Raw genomic sequence first — 23,257 nt, 5'->3', positions numbered from 1 at the left:
GCATGGATGTTTGACATTTTGCTCAGGCTCTACAAGCATTTTTTTCCTTTCAATCCTTACATAATAAGGATCTCTTATTATTATCATCAATTGCCAATGAAATACAAAACCTAGGAACCTGAAATACAAGCCTGGTTTATAGTAATTTGTCAAAGATGACATAGCTGCTAAGGGATAGACTGAGGATTCAAATCCGGATCTGTTTAGTTTTAATTCTGATAGGTTGACATGTCGTGGGATTGGATATAGATTTCAGAGTAGCATACATCAACTAAGAAATTTTTAAGGTGGAGATAGATTAATTATTTAAAACTTAACTATTTCTAGAAAGTCTGCTTTAAGTTTGGCTATGCATTCATTTGAAAACGAAGCTTAGGGGATAGATCATTGTAGTATGAGCACCTCTAGTTCTAAGAAAATAGAATTAGTAGACTAAGAAACTGCCATAGACTGAATAAAATATGGCCTACATATTTCACGTTTGGCAAATTTGCTTAAAAAGCGTATATAGGTGGACGGACACACACACACCCATAGAAGGATACTAACAAACTGTATGTGTCAGAATTGGAAAATGGAGGTAAAAATTTACTTTGCAGATTTGTACAAGGGTGAGGAGCTTCTGTGTTCACCCTTTTCTTTTTGGTTAGCTGCTGCTGCTGCTACTGCTGATCATTATTATTACTCCAAATGAAGCTCTAGGAAGTATTGATCTTAGTTTTAGCCTGATTGCCTAAACAGTAAGTTGTTTAATAGGAGCATTGGTGAACTCCAGTATAATCAGCAGATTGTTCCTCAAATATTCCACAACCAGAGGCTGGAAAATGTTTTTAGAGGTGCTTTGTCAGAATCTTTATTTGGAGTCAGACTGCAGTTTGAATCTATTTTTGGTCACATGACCTCATACAGATTTCTCCAAGCTGCCTGATCTCTGGAATGGGTTTGTTGTGAGGATTTAATGAGATGAAGTGTGTGTAATGACTGTTAGGGATCTTTCAGCACAGTGTCCATTTAGTGTTAGTGCTTATTTTCTCTTTTCCTTTAGAAGATGATTCTTGATCTGCAGTCCATGGGTAGAGTTCAGTGCCCTTTGAGCTTGGATAGGGAAAATGTTAGACGTCTTTATTTTACTAAACTCTAAATGAGAGTTAGCATTTCTTCAGTTTTGACTGTAGACCACAAACTGCAGAAGTGTTAGTGGTACATTTGACTGTCACTGTAGCAATCTCAGATAATTTCATGTCACCATTGTTGCAGATAGCCTGAAGTACTTTCACAGTCATACCACTTGAAATCACACAATTAGACCTGCCTGTAAATATTGTTATTTCATGTGTTAATAAAGGAGAACTATTACAACACAAATTTGTTTTTTTTAAATATTTAGTATAATTTGTTTCCTTTCTAATCCTGTGTATCTCACTTCTTGAAAAAGAAGTTTTATTTTAAAACAGTTCTAAATTTACAGAGTTTCTCAAATACAGTATAGAGAATTGCCATATGCCCCACACCCAGTTTCCTCTGTTGTTAACATCCTACATGAGTACGGTACATTTGTCACAACAGTTGTACCAGTGTTGATACATTATTTTAACTAAAGCCCATGCTTTATTCAGATTTTCTCAGTTTTCCTTAGTAGTTCTTGTTCTTTTCCAGGATTCTGTCCAGGACACCAGATTACATTTAGTAGTCACGTCTCCTTTGGTCCCCTTGGTTGTGACAGCTTCTTATAGGTTGGATGTTTTTCTCATGGTTAGACTGGTTAATGTGTTTTTGAGAGGAAGATCAGAGAGGCAGAGTGCTGTTTTCATCAAATATCAAGTGCGCATGCTATCAGCATGACTTACAGATGCTGTTAACCTTGATCACCTGGCTGAAGTGTAGTATTCATCAGGTTTCTCTATGGTAAAAATTAATCTTTTTCCTCTCCTTCCTGACTGTACTCTCCAGGAGAAAGTTACTATACACAGCCCACACTTAATGCCTCACTACCTTAAGAGTGGAGTGTCTATAAATATTATTTGGAATCCTATGTATTTTATGATATAAAAACAATCTGAGACCAGATCAGTAGGCTTGTGCTGTCTGCCAAAAAAAGTCCATGGCACAAAAAAATTAAATTCTGGGTTAGAGAATGTTTCTGTCATTGTATGGGGCAGCCCTTTTTTGAAAAAAGAAGACTGACTTCTCAAACAGGCTAAAATCCAGACCTCTTAGTTTGTTTTTCTAGGCCCTGTCTTTCTAGCTTCATCTCTTATCACATTCTTTTGTATCCTGTGTTCTGGCCCTGGGCAGCTGCCCACAGCTTTCTGAACAGGCTCTTGTTCTATTTTAAGCCTCCTTACTTTTTGTGAGAATGTCCTGCTTACCAACCTTTATTCCCATTAAAATTCTGTTTCAATTTATGTCTTCTGTGCAGCCCTCTCATTATGATAGATGCTTTTGCATGTACTTCTATTACTGTCTATCTCATTAGGTTGTGTTTTTTAATATATCTGCCTAGACTAGATTGCATGCTCCTTGAAGAGCTGATCATCTTTATACCCTCTTTATCCCTTATAGTATTATTACCTAGTATAGAACCTGGTTTATAGCAATTCTTCAGTACTGACTGAGTGCATGATTGGATGAGGGAGTGAATAAAGGGGGAACTAAATAGGAAAGACCGCAGGGTGGTGGTGAATGAGTGATGCTGCAAACGTAAGTGTTACAGACAATTAAAAAATTCTTCTCAATTTTAAAGCTAATTGTGGGGGAGGAGGAGAATGGGAGATTGGAGATAAAAGTAGAATAACTGAGAAAATAACTTTCTTCTTTCATTTAAAAATGTTGTAAATATATTTGGAGAGTAAGAGCGAAGGAAGATTGAACCATAAGCCCATGCTCCCTAAATGGAAACTTTAAAAATTTTTTTTAAAATTTTGTTTTCTTTGCTCATTGGATTTATAATAATTTATGGTACTTTTTACACTCTTAACATTGCAAGGCCTGCTTTTATTTATGTTATTATTTACTTTTTATTTTAATAGTTAAAAATTTTTTTTAAATAAGCAACTCTTAAGATTACTACCTAAACAAAAGCCAGGATGTTAATAATAACTTATATCTAATCACATGGTCTTGCCACGTTCCCCCATTCTCCCCACCCAAGCAAATGATTATTCAGATTCCTGGGTTCATTTCTTTACATTTGCTTTTATATGTTTTGTGGCATTTTTTATTATGTATTCCTTAATTTTTAAGATTTTATTTAACTTAATGTAAAGGAAATTATGATCTATGAAATCTTTTACATTGAGTATTTAACCTCCAAGTTGTAGTGGTTTGCTAGACACAAAAGAAGCCTCAAGGTAGACCTTTTTTTTTTTCCTGGAAAATTTTTTGACTAAAAGATATTTTGTGGTAACAAAATTGAAGCATTTTAATACTTAAATATATAATGCAGTAAAATACAAGCTTTGAATAAATTTTTGTGATATAGTACTTCAAAGATAAGGAAATTATTTTAGGTTAGACCTCCTAGATTCCCAGGATTTTACTCAACTCTTTTTTTTTAATTAATTAATTCATTTTTATTGAAGTACAGTCAGTTACAGTGTGTCAATTTCTGGTATACAGCACAGTGTCCCAGTCATGCATATATATACATATAATTCATTTTCATATTCTTTTTCATTAAAGGTTATTATAAGATATTAAGGGTTACTGCCTTAAATTTTAAAGCTATCTAAGGAAAGATTAGTTGAAAAAACATCTAAGAGCAAAAATAATAATGAGAATAGTAGTCTGAGACTTAGAGGATGAGGAAGTGCCTAAGTTAACAGAGAAGAGAGGATAGGAGACATTCATCAAGCATGGGGTAAAAAAAGACCAATAGGAAAGTAACTCACAAAACTTAAGATCATTTAGGGGAGGTAGTTTCACTTTTAGAGTTGACTTCCCAGATACTTGAAGGCTCAAGCATTTTATTTTTTTCATAAATGCCTATACTCTGAACAGACTCTCTTTCTTTCTTAAATATCCCAGTTAGCCATGGGAAAGTTTGACATCAAGAGAAGCCAGTTAGTTTAAGGGAAGGGCTCATGTAGATTTGCATAATTTGGGGGAAATCTGCGAAACACACTGAGTGATGGAAAGAAATGCTATAGCATGCTCTGTGGCTTTTTAAGGAATTTGTCAGGAAATAGATAATATGCAAATGAAATATTTAACATTAGGAAGTTAACCACTAGTGCAAGATAATACTAGGATAATACTAGGAGGACAAGAAAATTCAGAGGTGAGAGTCAAATTAGCACATATAGAAAGAAGCAGTGTGATTTCTAAGAGGACAGCATATTTTATACAAAAGAACTGAAGCCAGAATAAGAAATGAAAAATAACACACACACACACACACACACACACACACGCCACAAAACCAATTCAATGACAAAAAAAAACCTTCAGGTCTCCAGATAAACTTGATTCAGAGTTCTGTAGACCGTGATGCTATTCCATTGTTAGGAAGATTCTAATCCAGTTGAGTGATTTGTAGTTCTCTCCACCCACCCTCACATTACATTCATTATCTTTGTGCTTGGCACCCCAACATCTGAGCTCCTTGCATGCCCAGTCTTTATGATGGCATCATTATTTTGTCATCCAAAATGGAAATTTGAGACTCATCCTTGTTTCTGTCTTCCCCGAGGCTTTTCACTAAGAAATCAAATGCAGATTAGAATTAGAAATCTCTGTTCGCATAGCCTGTAAGCTCTCCTCTGAACTTTTATATAGACCTTCTGTCTTGACCTTCTCCTGTTCAATCTTTACCCTAATATCCAGGTTGCTTTCTCAAGGGTAAATTTGGTATTCACGTGCAGATAACTTTTCTTTATTAACACCGTGTCCCTCAAGGTTAAAAACTCAAATTTTACAACATTGCATACAGAGATTTTTCCTAATCTGGTGTTGTCATCTATTCCCACCATATTTGACAAGTTGCATTGTGTATGTTATTTCTTATTTGCCATAAGCTTCATGAATAGAGGGTGATTTATTTTTTCTTTATTACTCATGCTGCTTACTCCATAGAAGTTAAAGTTAATGGATATTTAGAAAGTTATTTTGCCATTACAAGTGAGCTCTTAAAAGGATAAGTTAAAGGAAGAGAGAAGTGAGAATAAAGACCCTCAGAGGTTTTAGATGAACTAATTTCTCTGTCCCTAATTAAACTTGCTTACACCTTTGATACATGTGTATAACATACTGATTTGTGGAGTGATTGTGTGTTGGTCATGGCTTACTAATGAGGAGTTGAGGAATTTGAATTGTCATTCTCATTTTTTCTCTTACTACCTTTCTTTATGATTTTTAGGAAATGAATCTTTCTGTACTCTGGTTTTTTCATACAAAAAGGCAGGTTGAATTAATTTCTAACATATCTTTGAAGCTGAAATGTTCTATGATTATACAAATAAATAGCTTCAAAAATGTGGTTATTTTTAAAAGCAACCATTAGTCTTAGCTAGCTCTGTTTAAATAATTAAACATGTAAATTTCACATGTCAGTTCTTAATTCATTCCTTTAGTCAAACTACAATTTACTGGTTGACAAATACTGTATTAGATAAGGGATATAATTTAAAAAAAAATTTGTCTTTATACAGCTTACATTTTAAAAAAAACTCTTAGAAAAACCAAGAAATCAGTTCATGTCTATTGAAGAATAATTTTTTTTACTTTTTAATGTATTTGGGCATTTTTTATCTGATTATATATTAAAATATATAGTTAAAGTTTATTATTTTCAGCATATATGTAACATAACTTATTGAATTCATCTTGTATTGGATGTTAGATGATTTATAATTTTTGCCATTATAAACCATTGAAAAAATACTGTGATGAGCATCTGTATAAATAAATCTGATATATCTCCCTTTGTCTTTTTCAGTTTCTTGGCTTTGTAAACTTGTTATAACTAAATTTTAGCTTATTCAAGGATGATCATTCTCTTAAATGAATTTGATCTGTATTTGAATTCCAGTTTAACTTCAAAGGTTTGGTAGTTAATTGACAGCATTTCCTTTTAATTAGATAAACTTCTTTGAGAAAATGACCTAAGGATAGAAATTTTTTTGGGTGAGGATTTAACTGAAACTGGTAACCATCCTGAATGATATCACCCTAGCATGAAGAAGTCACAGTCTGGTTTAGATCAGGTAGCCTCTTGAACTGTGCTCCTGGAGTGAGGTTGGGGGGAGGTAATCCTACCTTAATACAGGTCTGAGCTTTTATACAAACTTTGATAATATCAATACTTGAGATAAGCCCTTGATCACTTCACATGAGAACCTCTAAAACACAATAGTTTCTGCACTTCATTTATGCACTTAGCCCTTTTTAAGTTTATAGACTACAAATGCAACTGACCCTTGATTTTTCAGCATACATGCATTCTTGAAAAGGTTATTTAAGATAGATTTTGATATGTAGAGTTCATGTTCATTTTACAAAGCAAGAGATGTCCCAGTGGAAAAGGTTTAATAAGCCCAACTTTCTCATATGTAGACATTGTAACTTTTTATCAGGAATTTAATGTACTGAGAGTTGTACATGTTGTACATTGTCTTGATGTATCTCAGTAAGTTTGCACTTCCTCCTTAACCCATCTCCAAATTAAAAACTAGCAAAAGGCTGTGAACATATCATCATCTGCTGTTTTCATTTGCCGTTGAGTTGGTCAGAGGTGGTGGACCAGCCCTAAGCATGAGCATCAAGAGCATACTTTTGGCCAAGTTGTTTATCGGGCTGCCTTGTTCATTTTTATGTTTATTGCTTAGTTGGGGCCATGGATATCTGAAGAGTTGATTGTTGACGATAGCACTAATAGGTTGATTTTTTAAGTTTTGAAAATGTAAAATACCTAAAAACAAAATATCTAAAAATTCAATGTTTGGATTATTATGAATCTTCGTGTTGAATGTTAGAAAATCAAAAAGTGCTCTAGAGACTTTACCACCTATAAAATAGAACACATATGGTCGCTGAAGACTTTCTTTTAAAATCATCTCTAAATGCAAACTAAAATTAAATTAGTTATATAGATTACTCAGAGTCCCTGGGTCTGAAAGAAATGAGGCTAGACTTCAGGGGCTAGAAAACATGATTTTTATTTAGATGTAAGTTTGTGGACTGATCCTCGAACTATAATGTTTAGAATATATATATATATATATTTTATTTACATATATCATTGCTATGAAAATGATAACAGATTTTAACTAATGATAACTTGGGAGATGGTAGCCTTTTATAGGTTGTAGATTTTTAGATCACTTAATTTTTAGCAAATGTCAAGTTCTGTGCTGAGTACTAAGAGTTATAAAAGAATAAGGCCTGGCTTATCATGATGCAGGCAGACTAAACTGGGAAAGCAATCACATAGCTGCTGTCGTAATACTCTAATTACAATACCTGTCTGTGCTGTTCAAAATAATTCTGGATTTTTTTTTGAGGGCTGAGAAATTTACTCAAGTGATTGTCATTATTTGTCCTCTTTTTGTTGACTGTGTGCTATGGGCCAAGGGATAAGCTAGACTCTGGGCATTACAAAAAAAACAAAAAACAAAAACATTTCTGGTTCTTATACTTTTTAGAAAAATATTTGAAGGGATGTTTAAATTGAACAGCAATTAACTTGCCTCTCTAAACTCTTCTCAACGATTTTACCCTGAGAGGATCATTGTTGACCCTTGAAACATTTTTTAAAAATCAGTATTTTTAATGTTTGGAAGAAGAAATATTTAATGACCATAACTGCACTGTCAGAAAAGAAAGAAGTTGTATTAAGAGTGGTAAGAAAAGTCAGATTATCACAACTATATAAAGTTAAAAGCCTATTCCTCTCTCCTCACAAGATAACCATCATTAATAATTCTTTCTGTATCCTTTTAGAAAAATCCTTTCATACATTTTAAAATAATGTAGACAGTGCTCTGGTCTCAAAACACATGTATTATTATATATTTTCTTTTATCTCTTGAGAGTACAATATGATAAGAGACTCGATAAAACATACTTTGGTAATCTGCTTTTAAAAATAAGTGAAATATGCCAGTGCTTCTGCTATAGCTCTGTTTTAGTAGAGTCTGGTTCTGTAGTCTGGTACATCCTTAACCTTGGGCAAGATCTCACATGGACTCACAGTATATTAAATATTTAATTTTGGTAAACTTCTGTCCATTTCCATTTCATACAATATCCTTTTCATGACTTGTCAATTATATCCTTAATTTTTTTTCCCCAGCTTGGTTGGTTGCCAGTAGAAGCCCTCAGGTTTGCTAGTTACAATTAACAAACTAAATTCATTAAATTCTACTGTTGATATATTTTATCTTAAGTTTTCTTTTAAGTAAATTATAACAAAGAATTTGTAAAATGCTACATTTTGTTTATAAGTAAAACTCATGATTAAATTTGAAGAAGTAACCTCCCCCGCCACCCCCTAGTCTTGATTGATTTACTTAAGGAAAATGATTTGCTCCTCAGTTTGGATATATCATTTCTGCCCTTAACTTTGGCATTATAACTGAATGAGATCATGCTTCATGTGTGTTTCCTTTGTTGGTATTTTTAAAAAACATGCTAATGCTAACGCAGATTATAAATAAACCAGATTAATTTTTGAAACGGAAAAATGTTCCTTCCTCCAAATGAAAAGAGTTAAATTAATAGTACTTCAGTTGTTTAGTATGGTGGAACAGTAATATGTTTAGGTTTCTCTTTATTTTCATATACATGTATTTTTCTTCTTTTTTTTAATTGAGGTATAGTCAGTTTACAATGTTCTGTCAATTTCTTGTGTACAGCACAATTATTCTGTCTGTATATTCATTTTCATATTCTTTTCCACCATGAGACATGTATTTTTAAGATATGAAATGTTGGTATATATTCCTCTCATCAGTTTTCTTTTTATCATTTTTTTTTTAGGCTCTTTTATCCTTGAAGTACCTTGACATATTTACATTGTTATCTCAGTAAAGGATATTGAGATAGCAGGAATAGCATTCTTTAGTTAGTAATAAAGACAAATTAAAGAAATAATGAGATCACTAAAAAAAAACCTTAGTTCCTTCTATAATTTAAATTTCAAGAGTCAAATTGCAGACTTCTGTTTATAATTGGTCACTCTGAGGAAGAGGTCATGGATAGAATTTTTTATATGATTTGTTTTGTTTTTATTTTGTCAAGAGAAATATGTAGTAATACATTCCATAAATACTTACATGGGTTTAGTTACAGATCTTTATCAAATGCACATTCTTTTAGAAATAATATAATACATAAGATACAGATTTATTTTAATGCACAATTCTTTTGATAATCATATAATCCATGTTTTTCCTTCTCGTTGAATAAAAGCTCTTTAAATTCTAGGCAATTTGTAGGTTATTTTCATCTTTGTTATTGAGCTTTGTGAATTTGCTTTTGGGTGAAGTATCATGATTCTTTTACCAAAAGGCCCTCGTAGAGTGTCTCTTCAGATAGACTATTCCAGGAAACAAAGGAAGGTTTGCTGTGTTATTTGACATGTTGTGAGTGATGAATGAGCTAAGGAACAAAGGCAAATGAAAGAGAGATAACAAACTTGAAGAACTGCAGAGGTTGTATTCCAGTTGAGTGTGGTAGCACTAGATTATCTAAATTTAACAGTATTTGTTCAGGCTGAGGCCAAAGAATTTGGAGCTATTTTCAGATGCAAATAGTAAGCCTATTTTAGAAGCATGTTTGACCATTAAGTGACATTTTGGCAACTTTTCATAACATCTGGGCCTCCATCTAAATAGATATATTTGTTATCTGTATTCAGTTATGAGAGTGGAATTTGCTGTTTACAATAAAAGATGCCTATATATGTGTTATATATCTGGATGGTAGGGATCTAGATGCAGAAGAGTTGGGATTCTTTGACTAGTCTACTATTTCTTCCTCTAAACCACATTGCAACAATGTATCTTACACATTTTTAGATAAAACATCTAAATAAGGAATTCCCTCCCTGAGTTTGGTAACTACCAAATATGTATGAAAAATGTTTACTTGAAAAGGTGTCGTTTCACTGCACAGATTTTGAAGTGTTTGTTACTTTGATGGAATCCTTTCTGTTCCATACTTCAGGTTTGCTCACACACTTATGTGCCTTTATAATTTTTTTGGATTTCATATTCATGTCTAGTTAAAGTTTTATTATTATTCACAAGCTATAAATATAAATTATATATTCACAAGTTTAAATTATGTTCTACTTGATTACTTATATTAGCTACAGTCAAGTAGAAACATGAATGATGACTTGAAATTCTGTAACATAACAACAGTAATTTTTTATTTTATTGATATGTGAATTTTGATATTTTTTTCTAGAGGTATTAAAATATCTCTTCAGTCTTACTTATCCTGTATCAAAACAGTACCCATGTTTTCTGGAGTGTAGTCAAGTGTATTTTACTAGCAATATATAACTGCTACAAAATGGTGTTCTTCTTGTGACCAGTTGCAATTTTATTGAATAGAAATTCTTAATTGTTTTCTGTTTGGGATAAAAATGTGTCACTGATGGGCTATAGGCAACAGGTTATTTGAATATGAAATACTTTACTCTTTTTCATATTCGGAAGCAGGATTATCCTCTGTCTTAATAGAAAGCTTCCTTGTTGTTAAGTATTGACAACTCTTAAGAACCTTGTAGGTTATTATAGGGGAGGAAAAACTATTTTCCCTCTATCATTGTTAGTTCTTAGCTGAGATCCCTGTAATAAAAGATACAAGAAAAAAGCAAACAAGTTTGTTAACGTGTGTACCTTGTATACACATGGAAGATACCCAGGGAAAAATGAAGAACTCAGAGAGGTAGCTTTAGAATTCAGGATTAAATACCACTCAATTCAGCAAAAGCAGAGGGAGAATGTAGGCCTCTCAGGGGGGAATAGATGATTTTTAGGAGAGATGAATGGGCCTTAGAAGAATAGATGGGAGAGATGATAATCTGTGAGAAAGCTTGTCTGCTTCTAGCCTCATATCTGTGATGAGTCAATCCTCTCTGGTTGATGAAACTCGGGAAGGGGATTTATGACAACTGAGTTCCTTTGGGAGGATCTCTAGGCAGAGAGTGGAGTTCAGAGGAAGCCTCTCCCTGCATTTGCTTTTTTTCAAGTGCCTACAGCTTAAAATAATTAATATTAATCTATTTATGGTGGCATGTCCTGAAATCCTACAATCATATTTTGGGGTGTTTTATTTTGCAACCCTTCATTATCAACTCTGTTCTTGCACTCATGGTATATGGTATTTACTTCATCTGCTCTTTTATCTTTTGATTATTGGCTGATGTAGGATAGCACCATAGTGGTGAATAGATATGAAATTATAGCCAAGATAGTGGATTATATCATCTACGGTGCATCTTTGAGTACTTACATATTCTCCCCCAGCAGGCAGGGCCATCATTTCCCTTAGTCCTACTTTAAGGTAGAGACAAAAACAGTCTAAGCCCTGTGGTTAGTATATATTCTGTTTTCGCTGAGGTCTAGCTTATATACAGTCAAGTGCATAATTATATTAGTCTTTTCTTTTTAACATTTTTTTATTCAGTTATAGTCATTTGACAATATTGTGTCAAATTCTAGTGTAGAGCACAATTTTTCAGTTATACATGAACATACATTTATTCATTGTCACATTTTTTTTCGCTGTGAGCTACCACAAGATCTTATATATTTCCCTGTGCTATACAGTGTAATCTTGTTTATCTGTTCTACATTTTGAAATCCTAGTCTGTCCCTTCCCACCCCCGCTCCCTTATATTAGTCTTAAGCGTAATGATAGCTTCGTTCTATTTAATAATGTGCACATCCTTATAACCACCACTTAGGTCAAGATATAAAACGTTTCCAATAGCCAGGAAATTTAACGTGTGCCTCTTTTCTGTCTATATAGCAGTACCCCATACTCTTCCCATTTCCACTGTTCTGACTTTTATCATCATGGAGTTTGTGTGGTTTTGTGTCTGGCTTCTTTTGCTTAATATAATGTCTCTGAATTTCATCCATATTGTTGAGTATAATAATACTTCTATTTTATTTCTATGTACCATTCTCTTGTATACATATGCCACAATTATCTATTCCTCTGTTGATACACATTTGAGTTGTTTGAAACTTATTATGAGTTCTTTTTGCTTCTAATGTTATTGAATAGGATATATGTAAATATTAACCTACAGTTACTTTTATAAAAATTAATTTTATTGAGATACTATTCACAAACAAAACATCTCTTTTTTAATAATCAAGGAAATTGAGGTATAACTTACATACAGTGAAATGCAACCTTTAAAAATGTAGTTTGAATTTTGAAAAATGAATATAGACATGTATGCCACAGCGGTCATTGTATACCATTTCTATCACTCCAGAAAGTTACCTTTTCATCTTTTGTCATCAGTCCCCTATCTCAGTCCTGACAACCACTGATCTGATTCTTGTCTATAATTTTACTCTTTATAGATGTCATATATAAAACAAAATCAGACAGTATGAAACCTTTTGAGTATGACTTCTTTTACTTAGAGTAATGCTTTTGAGATTTATCCATATTTTTGTATCTATCAATTGTTTTTATTGCTGAGTAGTATTTCATTTTATGGATGTAGCACAGTTTGTTTATCCATTTATCAGTTAATGGCAGAAAATAAATGGTGGTTACAAGAGGTTAGGTGATAGGGACATGAGGAGATGTTGGTCAAAGAGTGCAGACTTTCAGTTTGCTATAAATTATAATAAAAATAAAATTTCATCAATTGTTTCTTTTCTATATATCTTTAGTAGTATAGCATTGTTTATGTAGTATGCAAAATCACAAAGATACAGTGGCTGCCTTGCTATTTGAGATTTCATAATATAATTTAGAAAGAAATCTTGCTAGGTAACTCACATTGTGTTCTATAACTTCATTTACTATAGCAAACACTATGGCCTCATTATGGCCTTAAAAGTTAACATGTCTCTGTAATTGTCATCTTCAGTGATAGGCAGATGTAAACAGGTTTTTAAATTAACGTGTAACTCTCCCTGCAGCGTTTGTGTGTCAGGATTCAGTCTCCTTTTTAAATTACCTTTAAGAATCAGGGTTGAAGTTTAGTAGGAAGACTACCATGCTGCTGATTTGGTAATTCTTTTTTTACAGAGAAAGGCTTCCTTTTCTTTATTCCTGTTTGCTCAGTTTTATAACTCAATTTTTATTTTCTAAAAGGTTTAGACCAAGGGAGCTACAATGAGAAGAATAAATTCTCGTATTTTGTTTTACGTATGTTCATAGACATATCTGGCAGGTACTTCAGCAGTCCGTCCTGTCAGTGGTTCAAGCGCTATAAACCAAGTAGTATTGTCATTTGCTTTTTTAATTCCACTTATTCCTTCTGTTTATTCCTTCTCTTTCTTGATGCCAAAAGTTTTATAAAACAAGAAAAGGCTTTTCCTTAGGAAGTTGTCAGCCATGGGAAAAATTTTAGCAGATGACTTATGGAAGAATAGAGATCAGTCATTGTCTTCTTGAGATCATCATCTATTGATTGCCTCAACACTTCTCTTACTGAAATAGGTACAAGATACATAAAGGAAAGCATAGCTTAAATACACGTCATTCCTGATTTGTGGTAATCAGCAACGGAGGATCCTTTGTGAGATTTTTGAAAGAGTAGGCCATAGATCCTCAAGCTACCTTGGAAGTTCTTTTGTTAGGCATGATAATAATATACAAAAGCCAATATATGAAATATATGTAAACTTGTTATCAGGATATTAATATGTAACTCAGTGTATAAATAAAATGTATATCCACTTTTAGTGTTCAAAAAATGAATTATTCTAAATTATAGCAAAAATGGTTCACCATATCATTATGATTTCCAACTCTTATGTTGAGTTTTGGAATTATTGATATGATCTTATGTCTTGCTTAGTTTTTACCAGTTTTAGTGAATTCCTGTTTGAGCTACAGTTTGACAAAATAAATTTCATGAAATGACTTACCTATTAAATTGAAGTCAGTAAGTAACATAGAATAACATAAGCAGAGACTTTCTCTAAATGTCAACAGTATTGTTAATAGTGCTGAATCTTTTCTTAGTTTCTAAGAGAAGTTACTTTCAAACATTTTTTCCAACCCTTGTAATGATAGGAAGTTTGGAATACCTTCTTAGTCAGTCAGGTCATAGTGAACACAGTGTGACACTGTGCTTGGGCTGCCTGTGTTTGAATCCTAACTCTGCCAACTGAATATAAGCTGGTAGGTAGTGTTGAGATGGGAGAATTTGAGGAGTTGACTAGTGCAAAAACCAGCCAGTCAAGAAGAATGCCATAAGTAGTGTCCTGAAGGCCCCTTTTTATGCCAGAAAGGAACTCTTTATTTGTTGAGTGATGGAGATTTCTGAGGGGTCGTCTGGGTAGTGGATAGGACATTCAAGGGTTTGGGGCAATAGCTAGTTATCAAGCACAGTGAAGGTACTTCAGTATCGCAACAACTAATATATCTGTACTGGTGTGTAATGGCTCAGTATTGGCCTGGATTGTATATTAGGCAAGGGAAAGAATGAAATTCGGAGACAAGATCTCTGACTAACCTGTCCCTATAACCCTGTGTGTCACCCTGGAAATATCTGCTCATCTGACAAAGTTATATACCCTATTATCACCTAATTTCTACCCTTCTTAGTCTGTTCATCTTGTGCCATCTTTCTGTTGCCTGAAACATCCTGTCCTAGTATTACTTGACAATCATCTTAATTTAAAGGGTTAATCTAGGACTAGTTGATGTCACCCAGTTAGTGGTTTATTCAGAGGTAGGACTTGTCAGTAGCATCTGTGAAAAATGAAGGATGAAAATATTGCTGCACATTTCAGCTCTCCAAAAGTTGCTTTATGGTGTTTACATAGTTTCATACTTGCCAAGGAATTTATGTTCCTATTTGACCTACCAGTTGTGTTAGTTTCCTAGAGCTGCCATAACAAAGGACACAAATGGGGTAGCTTAACAAAAACTTATTGTCTCACAGTTCTGGAGGTTAGAAGTCCAGAATCAGGGGTGTCAGCAGGGTTAGTTCCTTCTGAGGGCTGTGAAGAAAAACCTGTTCCAGACTGAATTTCTAGTGGTTTTCTCACAGTCTTGTAGATGCATTACTCCACTCTCTGTTTTCATCTTCACATAGTGTTCTCTGTGTATCCCTTTGCATAGTCTTCCCTCTGTGCATGTCCGTGTTCACACTTACCCTTTTACATTGGATTCCAGTCATGTTGGATTAGGGCTCATCTAATGACTTCATCTTAACTATATCTGCAAAGACCCTATTTCCAAATGAGGTTATATTCTTAGGTATTGGGGGTTAGGACTTCAGCATCTTTTTGAGGGGACGTAGTTCAACCCATACCACCAATATTGAATTTTTGTTTTTGTTTCAATGATAGAAATTTGAGGGTATCTGCTATATTATATTGGTTTTGTTGTTCTTTTGTTTTAAATATCTGAAATTTTTCTTAAATTTTAAACATTTTTTTTTCTAAATGGTATAATATAGACTGAAGACCAGTAATCATCTAGATGATCTGCTTAATAGTCATTTCCTATGGGTATATTTACTACTTTGTGAAAATATTTTAGCTTTTGAAATTTTAATGTAATTAAATGATGATGTGATGAATGACAATTTGGAGTCTGAATGCTACAGATACTGTTTTTATTCCCTTGTGGAAACTCTTCTGGTAATGTTTGTACAGTCTAGCCATGATACATTCTTTTATTATACTCCTTCTTTAGGCAATAATTAATCTATTTCCAGAAAGCATCCACAAGATGAGAACAAGATCTTATATACAGTATTATAATATGTTCTGTTGTCACCAATTCTACATTAGATTCATACATTTACTTTGATGGAACTTCCTTGAAATTCTTCAAGTTATGTTGTATTTACAGGTGTGATTTCAGAAGGTCTTTTTTAAAAAAGTCAAATGGAGAATTCTCTATTTTTTTAATGAAAATCATTGGGAAAGTACTAGATGATATATAAATACTCTCTTTAGCCACTTCTAGGATGCTAATAGTGTAAACATGTTTGTGCAGGTTTTAACTGGATCATCTCGTCAAAGTTATTCACCTTCTGGCTATCAGGATTTCAGTAAGTGGGAATCAGTGCTGAAAATAAAAGAAGGACTACTGAGGCAGAAAGAACTTGTAATTGATCGGTGAGTCTTATTTTTTTTTAATTACTAAATACTTCAGGTATGCAGAAATGTAGATTAATAAAACAAATACCTTTGTTCCCAGTACTTAGAGTTTAAGAAATAGAACCTTACAAATACGTTGATGTCTCAGATCTGTTCACCCCCAGTCCCAGTCCCTTTAAGAACCACTGTCAGAACTGAGGGTCAATTGGTTGGTCTATCTGTCTGTTTTCTACCATCCTCCCATTTACATTGGAGTAACTCATCATTTGGAAACTCCTTTCCATTTTCTTTGTACATGTAATGTAGCAAGTTAGCTGTAATGCTGATGAACTGTCAAAGTGTGTATTTTACACTTGGGAACTATCAAACTGGAAAGCTACTTTAAGTATTACTTTTCTTTAACTAGTATATGTTAGATCTGGAAGCATAGAAACAATGAAAATCACAAATGTTTAAAATTAAATAACTTACAGATAAGAATTTTGGAAATTTTGGAGGACATTGCAAATATTTTTGCCTATTTGAATACCAGAGTTCTGAAAAAAAATTCTTTTAAACTTAATTGTCTCCTGATTATTCTGAGTAGTAAACCTTAATATTACTCAATTATATTAGTTATGATGTATGTTGGTTCTACATTATTTATGTATACTTTGGGGATAAGTAAACATGTTGTGTATCATGGTAATTGGGAAATAGTTTGAGGAGGCATTTTTCCTTAATCAGTGCTAGTTACTGCTTTTTTTCATCTGCTTATATGGGATAGAGTAGTAGATATTTTAGTCTTAAAATTAAATCCTAATTTAAGCCTTTAAATATATGTAATAATTGAAATTTCAAAAGATTTTGCTTAGAAACTTACCAGTATTAAGCAAGATCTGCTAGAATATAAACTAGAGCATAAACATCTGGGCTTCCTCATTCCCCACTATGTTCTCAACATCTTGAACAGAACCTGACATGCAGTACATGTGCTTAGTGCTTGATACTTCCATGCTTGATAAAGATTGTAGAAGATAGTTTTAACTGATTTTATGAAAAAGCTATTTTAAAATATTAGATATTTCTTAAACAAGTAGATTATATATATTAATAATGATAGACCTATTTCTCCCACTTCTGGAGTCTGAGAAGTCTAAGATCAGGGTGCTAGCAGATTCACTATCTGGTGAGAGCCATCTTCCTGATTAGTAGATGTCCATCTTGTAGTAACCTCATATAGGGAGAGGGGCAAAGGGCCTCTCTGGAGCCTCTTCTGTAATGGTACTAATCACATTCATGAGGACTCTACCCTCACCTCCCAAAGGTGCCCCCCTCCTTATACCACACATTAGGCATTTGGATTTAATGTATGACTGTATGAATTGGGCAGGAGACACATTCAGTCTATGGTAGTAAGAAATGTAGGTAATTATTGACATAATCTATTATATGTATTTGTCAATTTTGTGTATTGTAGAAGGATACTAAGAAAATAATCCGAAATCATTCAAGTTGCTCAGTGGTTCAATTCTTCATCTAGTCTCATTTATGGTTATGTGGTAGCTGCATTGCTATCAGGTAGGGAGTTGGCTGACCTAGGCTAGCCTCAGCTGGATGGCTTATATGCTCCATATGGTCTGCCATCCTCCCATATGCTAGCCAGGGTCTGTTCATATGGTGGCGGGTCGAGCTCAGAGAGAAAATGAAGCATACACATTCTCTTGGAGCTTCGACTCAGCACTGGCACAAAACCACTTCCACCATGTACTTACTAGTCACAAGGCCAGTAGACTTCACCTCTGAACAGTAGGAATAGCAAAATCACATTGTAAAGGAGTATAAATAGTACATGGAAGGGAATAATTGTGGAAGTTTTTGTAAACAATCTACCACACTTACTGTCTTGAATCTTTGATTTTTACAAGTTTATTATAAAATTTTTTATGATTAATGCATTTGATATTGTGTAAAACAGAGGAAGAAAAAGTAGCAACTCCTGTTTCTAAAGTAGCATAACCAGAATTTAAAAGTGAGAATGTTCATGTGCAAAAATCTTTGTAACACACATATATTACTAAAAATTAGAACAAAATACATAGCATATCTTTTTTCTGGGAACCAGATTAGACTAATGGCCTTTCAAATGGTGATAGCACATGTAGAGGCTATATCAGAGATAGAATTGACAGAATTTAGTGTCTTCCTGGATAAGAGTATAGATTCTGAACTGTTTTACTTTGGAATATTGTGTGCCTGATGATACCTTTTAAGTCATTTAATTAAAAATTGTATGCTGGATATTATTTTTGAAAATACCAACTTATTCACAATTGCATGAAGAATGTGAGGGTTTTTTTGTTTTTGTTTTTTTACATGATGCATATAGCTTTTGTAGATTTTGGATAATTAGGTCAAAGCAGAACAAATGTTAAGGAAAAATAACTGTTACAGAAACTGTTCCTAAACGTGTCTCACTCATGAGAAATAGCATATAGGTTAATTTCAAAAACAACTCAGAAAAAAGTGGAGGAAACCTGGTTTCTAATTCTTTATATTTGCTACTAACCATTTAGGTGATTCTGAATCGGGTACTTGACCTTTTGCTTATTGATCTACTCATCTGCCTGGGTATAGGAGTTTTACCACTTAAACAAAAAAGAGGGTTTTTTTGAAGATCACTGTTCTAGGCAATTCCCCTCTCCCACCTAGTTGTGTAGCATGAAGATTAAATGAATAAACATATGTAAAAAGCCCTAAAACTGTCTGATGCATAGTGGCCCCCAGCAGATTGTAGCCACATATACATGTTTTATATATATAATAGTTACATTTACGTTCTTGTCTTTCCTCAGTAGCCTCTGAGCTCTTTCACAGAGGAGACTGCTTTAAGTACATTTCATTACTCATAACAGGTACTCACCAAATATTCATTCAGAGGAAATAGCCTCATTTTAATGAAGAAGAGGTTAAGGTTGTTGGTTAACCTGTGCTGTTGCTGACATTAGTAGTTCTTATAATGGTTTGCACTTTGAAACTGCATAGCTGTTGCCACTGAACTGAACAGATAAGATACAGCAGTAAGTCGGTGCACTTGAGCCTGATCCAGAAAGGAAGCCCTGTACCTTCTGGGGTGACAGCTGAGTTAGTGCTGTTAGTAAATGATATGGCAGTATAGAGAAGTCTCGTCTTGTCATTACTTGCAATTTGCAATGTAGTACCTACAAATCTTCTTAAGATTTTGTTCAGTAGTAAAGAATCTGATTAGACATTGTTCTTTGCTCTTGGGAAAGAGACTCTAAATCTTTGGAAAGTCTTTTATTCATGAGCCCCTGGAACACACCTGCCTTGACGCTGATGAGGTGATTCTTGGGCCCTAGATTCCTGGCTGCTTCAGGGTGGGGGCTATTCACCAGAGAGAGCAACCCTTTGACCAGAGCCAGTCCAATCTCCAGGGGAAGGAGGAGGCTGGAGATTGAGTTCAACCAAGTGGCCAATAATTTAACCAATTTTGCCCACACAATGAAATTCTATAACTAAAACTTTGTGAACTCCCCAGATTTGTGCCAGTTGGTTTGAAGTGTGGGTGTCCTGGAGATCCCACTTTGTCTGCCATCTGAAGTGAGGCTTTCTTGTTGGGCACCAATGTGTTAAAGCTGTGGCGTCTGATGCTAACTTGAGGTGTTTACTGTCAGAATTGAATTTCATACAGGACCACAGCTGGTCTTAAAACAAAATAGACATAGAAATTTGTTTATAATATTGTATACCTGGATATAAACAAACCAAAATAACTTCGATAGAATTGCACTATAAAAACTGTATTTAAATATGCAGATAAGCTGATAAAAATAATTAAATCTTACTTTGACCTTGTGATGGAAAATAAACATAACTCTTGCATTATGGGGTCCACCTTGAAGTAAAAGATGCACTACCAGTTGCCATGAGTGAAATCTCATATGTTAATTTATCATATCTGTGAGGCTGGAATTTTAATAACTTTGAATAACCATGAGATGTACGCATAGGCCTTGCTTTAAGAAATCTCATCATAAGTCCTAGCTTACAAAGGAGATGAATTAGAAAGACATTTAATATGAATTCCATTTTTGTAAAATGCTATACCAAAGAATTTACCACTGATTTAAAAAATTTACCTAGCAAAATTATACTGTGAGTTTACTTCCACATATAATTAAATGAAAAACATACATTGCAGAAGGCTCAAATGATAGCATTTTTTAGTAATAAAGCATTTTTAAATTAAGGTATGTACAGTGTTTTTTAGACATATGCTTTTATACACTTGATAGACTACAGTATAATGTAAATATAACTTTTATATGCTCTGGGAACCCAAAAAAATGTGTGTGACTGGCTTTATTGCTATATTCACTTTATTGCAGTAATCTGGAACCAAACCTGCCATGTCTCTAAGGTCTGCCTATAAATGCAGAAGCATCCTTTTAATACACTTTGAGAGTATTTTCAAGCTATATACTTGGTTTTGTTTGGCAGGCCCACCTGTGGAGAAATAGGAAATTCTGCTAGTTCAAGAAAAATTAACATAATCCTTTCCACCAAACTGAAAAATGCTAAGAAAATATCTTTAGAAGTACATTTCAAAACTAAAGCCTGGGGCCATATTTTGTATTTGCCCAAATTTATGAAATCCAGTTGAGGGTAAAGGTAAGGAAACAAATTCTTCAAAACTATGTTTTAGCTCTTATTTTTAGTACTAGAGGTAGTTTGAAAATGTAAGCTAAGGAAATAGGGGGTAGGTTTTGACATGGTTATACATTTTTCCTTTATGTGCCTTTTTTGGGGGAACAGTTTGGGGAAAAGACAATGTATGGAAAATTAAAATAGAATTTCACTGGTCTTCCTCTTTCCACCCTACACCTTTGGTCACCTGTTCTTTTCTTTCAGTCTCTCTCTCCCTCTCCCTCCTTCTCTCTCTGGTAATGCATGAAGGATGTCTCTTTGATAACCATCTCTGATAATTATTCAAGATGGCTATTGAGCATAACTTATTTGGTGGTAATACCCATAATGGTTTTAAAAGTCATTGATGATTTCAAAACTCTCAAGGGAAAGTATTTTCAGAGACCAAATTTAATTAGAAAAGGCAGAAAATAACAGATACACATTTTTTCTTTTTTTGTATTTTCACAAGTAGAGAGTGAATTGTACATATTCTTACTATTTCCCTGGGTCAGGTACAGGATCACTACATTTCTAGCTAGCTTGATAACATAGTTGTTGTAGCAGCTCCTTGATTTCTCAGTTTTTAGTTAACATCTTTTAAACCTGTTTTCTGACTTTCAAAGGCCATGTTTTGAAGTGTTCTATCTGATGCCTTTCTTGTTATACCTCACTGACCGTCCCCATGCTGGTCAGGACCCTGCTATCTTTCTCAGTCAGTTCCCAGGCAGAAGGAATGTCTGGGACTTGGTGGGGTACCTAGAAGCAGCTCCAGCTTTTACCTTTTTTTTTTTTTTTTCTTTTTCAATTTGTGGTAGAAAAAGATCACACAACATGAAATCTACCCTCTTTATAAATCTTTAAGGGTACAGTACAGTATTGTTAACTATTTGCACTTTTTTTTCACAGTAGATCAAACTGTCTATTTTTCGTAACTGAAACTCTATACCCACTAAACAACAGCTCCCCATTTGCCCCTCACTCCATTCTACTTTTTGCTTCTATAAGCTTGACCAATTTGGATACTGTAAGGGAGGAAAAAGTTTTCTCCCATCCTTTAGGGTCCCTGACTATATCTAGAAATTAAACTGACAGATTAACAGGAGAAAAACATACAAATTTATTTAAAACAAGTTTTACGTGACCAGGGAGCCTTTGTAAGGAAATGAAAACTCGAAGTGACAGACTTGAGTATTTTATGCTAGGTTTGATAAAGAATGGACAGTCATGGAGAAATAGAGAGTAAGGAGTATGAGGTAATTCTAGTAAACTGGGGAAAATTTAGCAAGGTTTGTTGGTTAGGATTCTTCTTGGTATCCCTTTGTCTTTGGAGATAAGGATGCTCCTTTCCTGGGGGTGTAGGAAGAGCATCTCCTGCATGAGGATTTTATGACCCGTTTCAGTGAAGAAGAGCAATGCGGAGAGGAGATCAGAGTGACCTGTTTTTGCTGTTTTCTCTAACTCCTTCAGCTTAAAATATTCAATATGCCAAGATGCCATATTTTGGTTTAGCATGTCCTGTGAACTCCATTAATACCTCCTATAAGTGGAATCAAGCAGTGTTTGTCCTTTTGAGACTGGCTTATTTCACCTAGTGTATTATCCTCAAGTTCGCCCGTGTTGTAACATATGACAGGATTTTCTTCCATTTTAAGACTGAATAATAGTCCATTTTATGTGTATAACATTTTCTCTCTTTGTTCATCCATCAGTGGGCGTTTAGATTGTTTCTACCTCTTGTCTATTGTAAATATCACCTCTGTTTTTGAAAGATAATTTTGATTGATATAGAACATCAGAGTGGCAGTTATTTTTTTTCATATTGATATGTCTTCAAATTCACTAATCTTTTCTTCTGCAAATTCTAATCTGCCCTAATCCCATGCAGGATAATATTTGTGTCTTCTGTGTCTCTACTTAACAAATTCTGTCTTCCTTCTAGTTTCTTGAACACATGAAAACATTTATAATAATTGATTTAGTGCTTCTCTATTAATTCTATCATGTCTCAGTTCTAGCTAACTTTCAGTTGATTGGTTTTTCCTACTTCTTTGCATGCCTGATAATTTTGGATCAGATGCCAGGCAATATGGATTTTAAATTGTTTTGGATGTTATATATTTTTGTATTTCTGAGCTTTTTTTCTGGGACCAGAGTTGCCCTCAGTTGAAAATTGCTGCTGACAGATACCCTATAAATTATGAAGTTTTCCACTCTGGCATTTGGGAGCAGGTACATACAATTCCAGGCCCTATAAGAGCCTCAGGCACCATTCCTTCTAATCTTTTTAGCTGATAGATTTCCCA

The 23,257-nt window shown here is 33.9% G+C and overlaps 1 protein-coding gene across 6 annotated transcripts in view; it reads left to right on the top strand.

Moving 5' to 3' along the window:
- CEP85L (centrosomal protein 85 like) overlaps nt 1-23,257 on the top strand; it is a 217,633-nt gene that overhangs the window by 115,226 nt on the left and 79,150 nt on the right. For all 6 annotated transcript variants that reach the window (XR_004321929.1, XR_004321928.1, XR_004321930.1 and 3 more), the window contains one exon: nt 16,162-16,283. Coding sequence is in view for 2 of the 6 variants with exons in the window: in XM_032484777.1 (XP_032340668.1) it covers nt 16,162-16,283 (122 nt within the window). In the remaining 4 variants the exon portion in view is untranslated. The remainder of the gene's footprint in view (nt 1-16,161; nt 16,284-23,257) is intronic.

The sequence above is a fragment of the Camelus ferus genome, chromosome 8 (genome assembly GCF_009834535.1).
Source record: "Camelus ferus isolate YT-003-E chromosome 8, BCGSAC_Cfer_1.0, whole genome shotgun sequence".
Classification (NCBI taxonomy): Eukaryota; Metazoa; Chordata; class Mammalia; order Artiodactyla; family Camelidae; genus Camelus; species Camelus ferus.
Note: the sequence above shows the minus strand (reverse complement) of the source record. Positions and strands in the feature narration are given on the sequence as shown.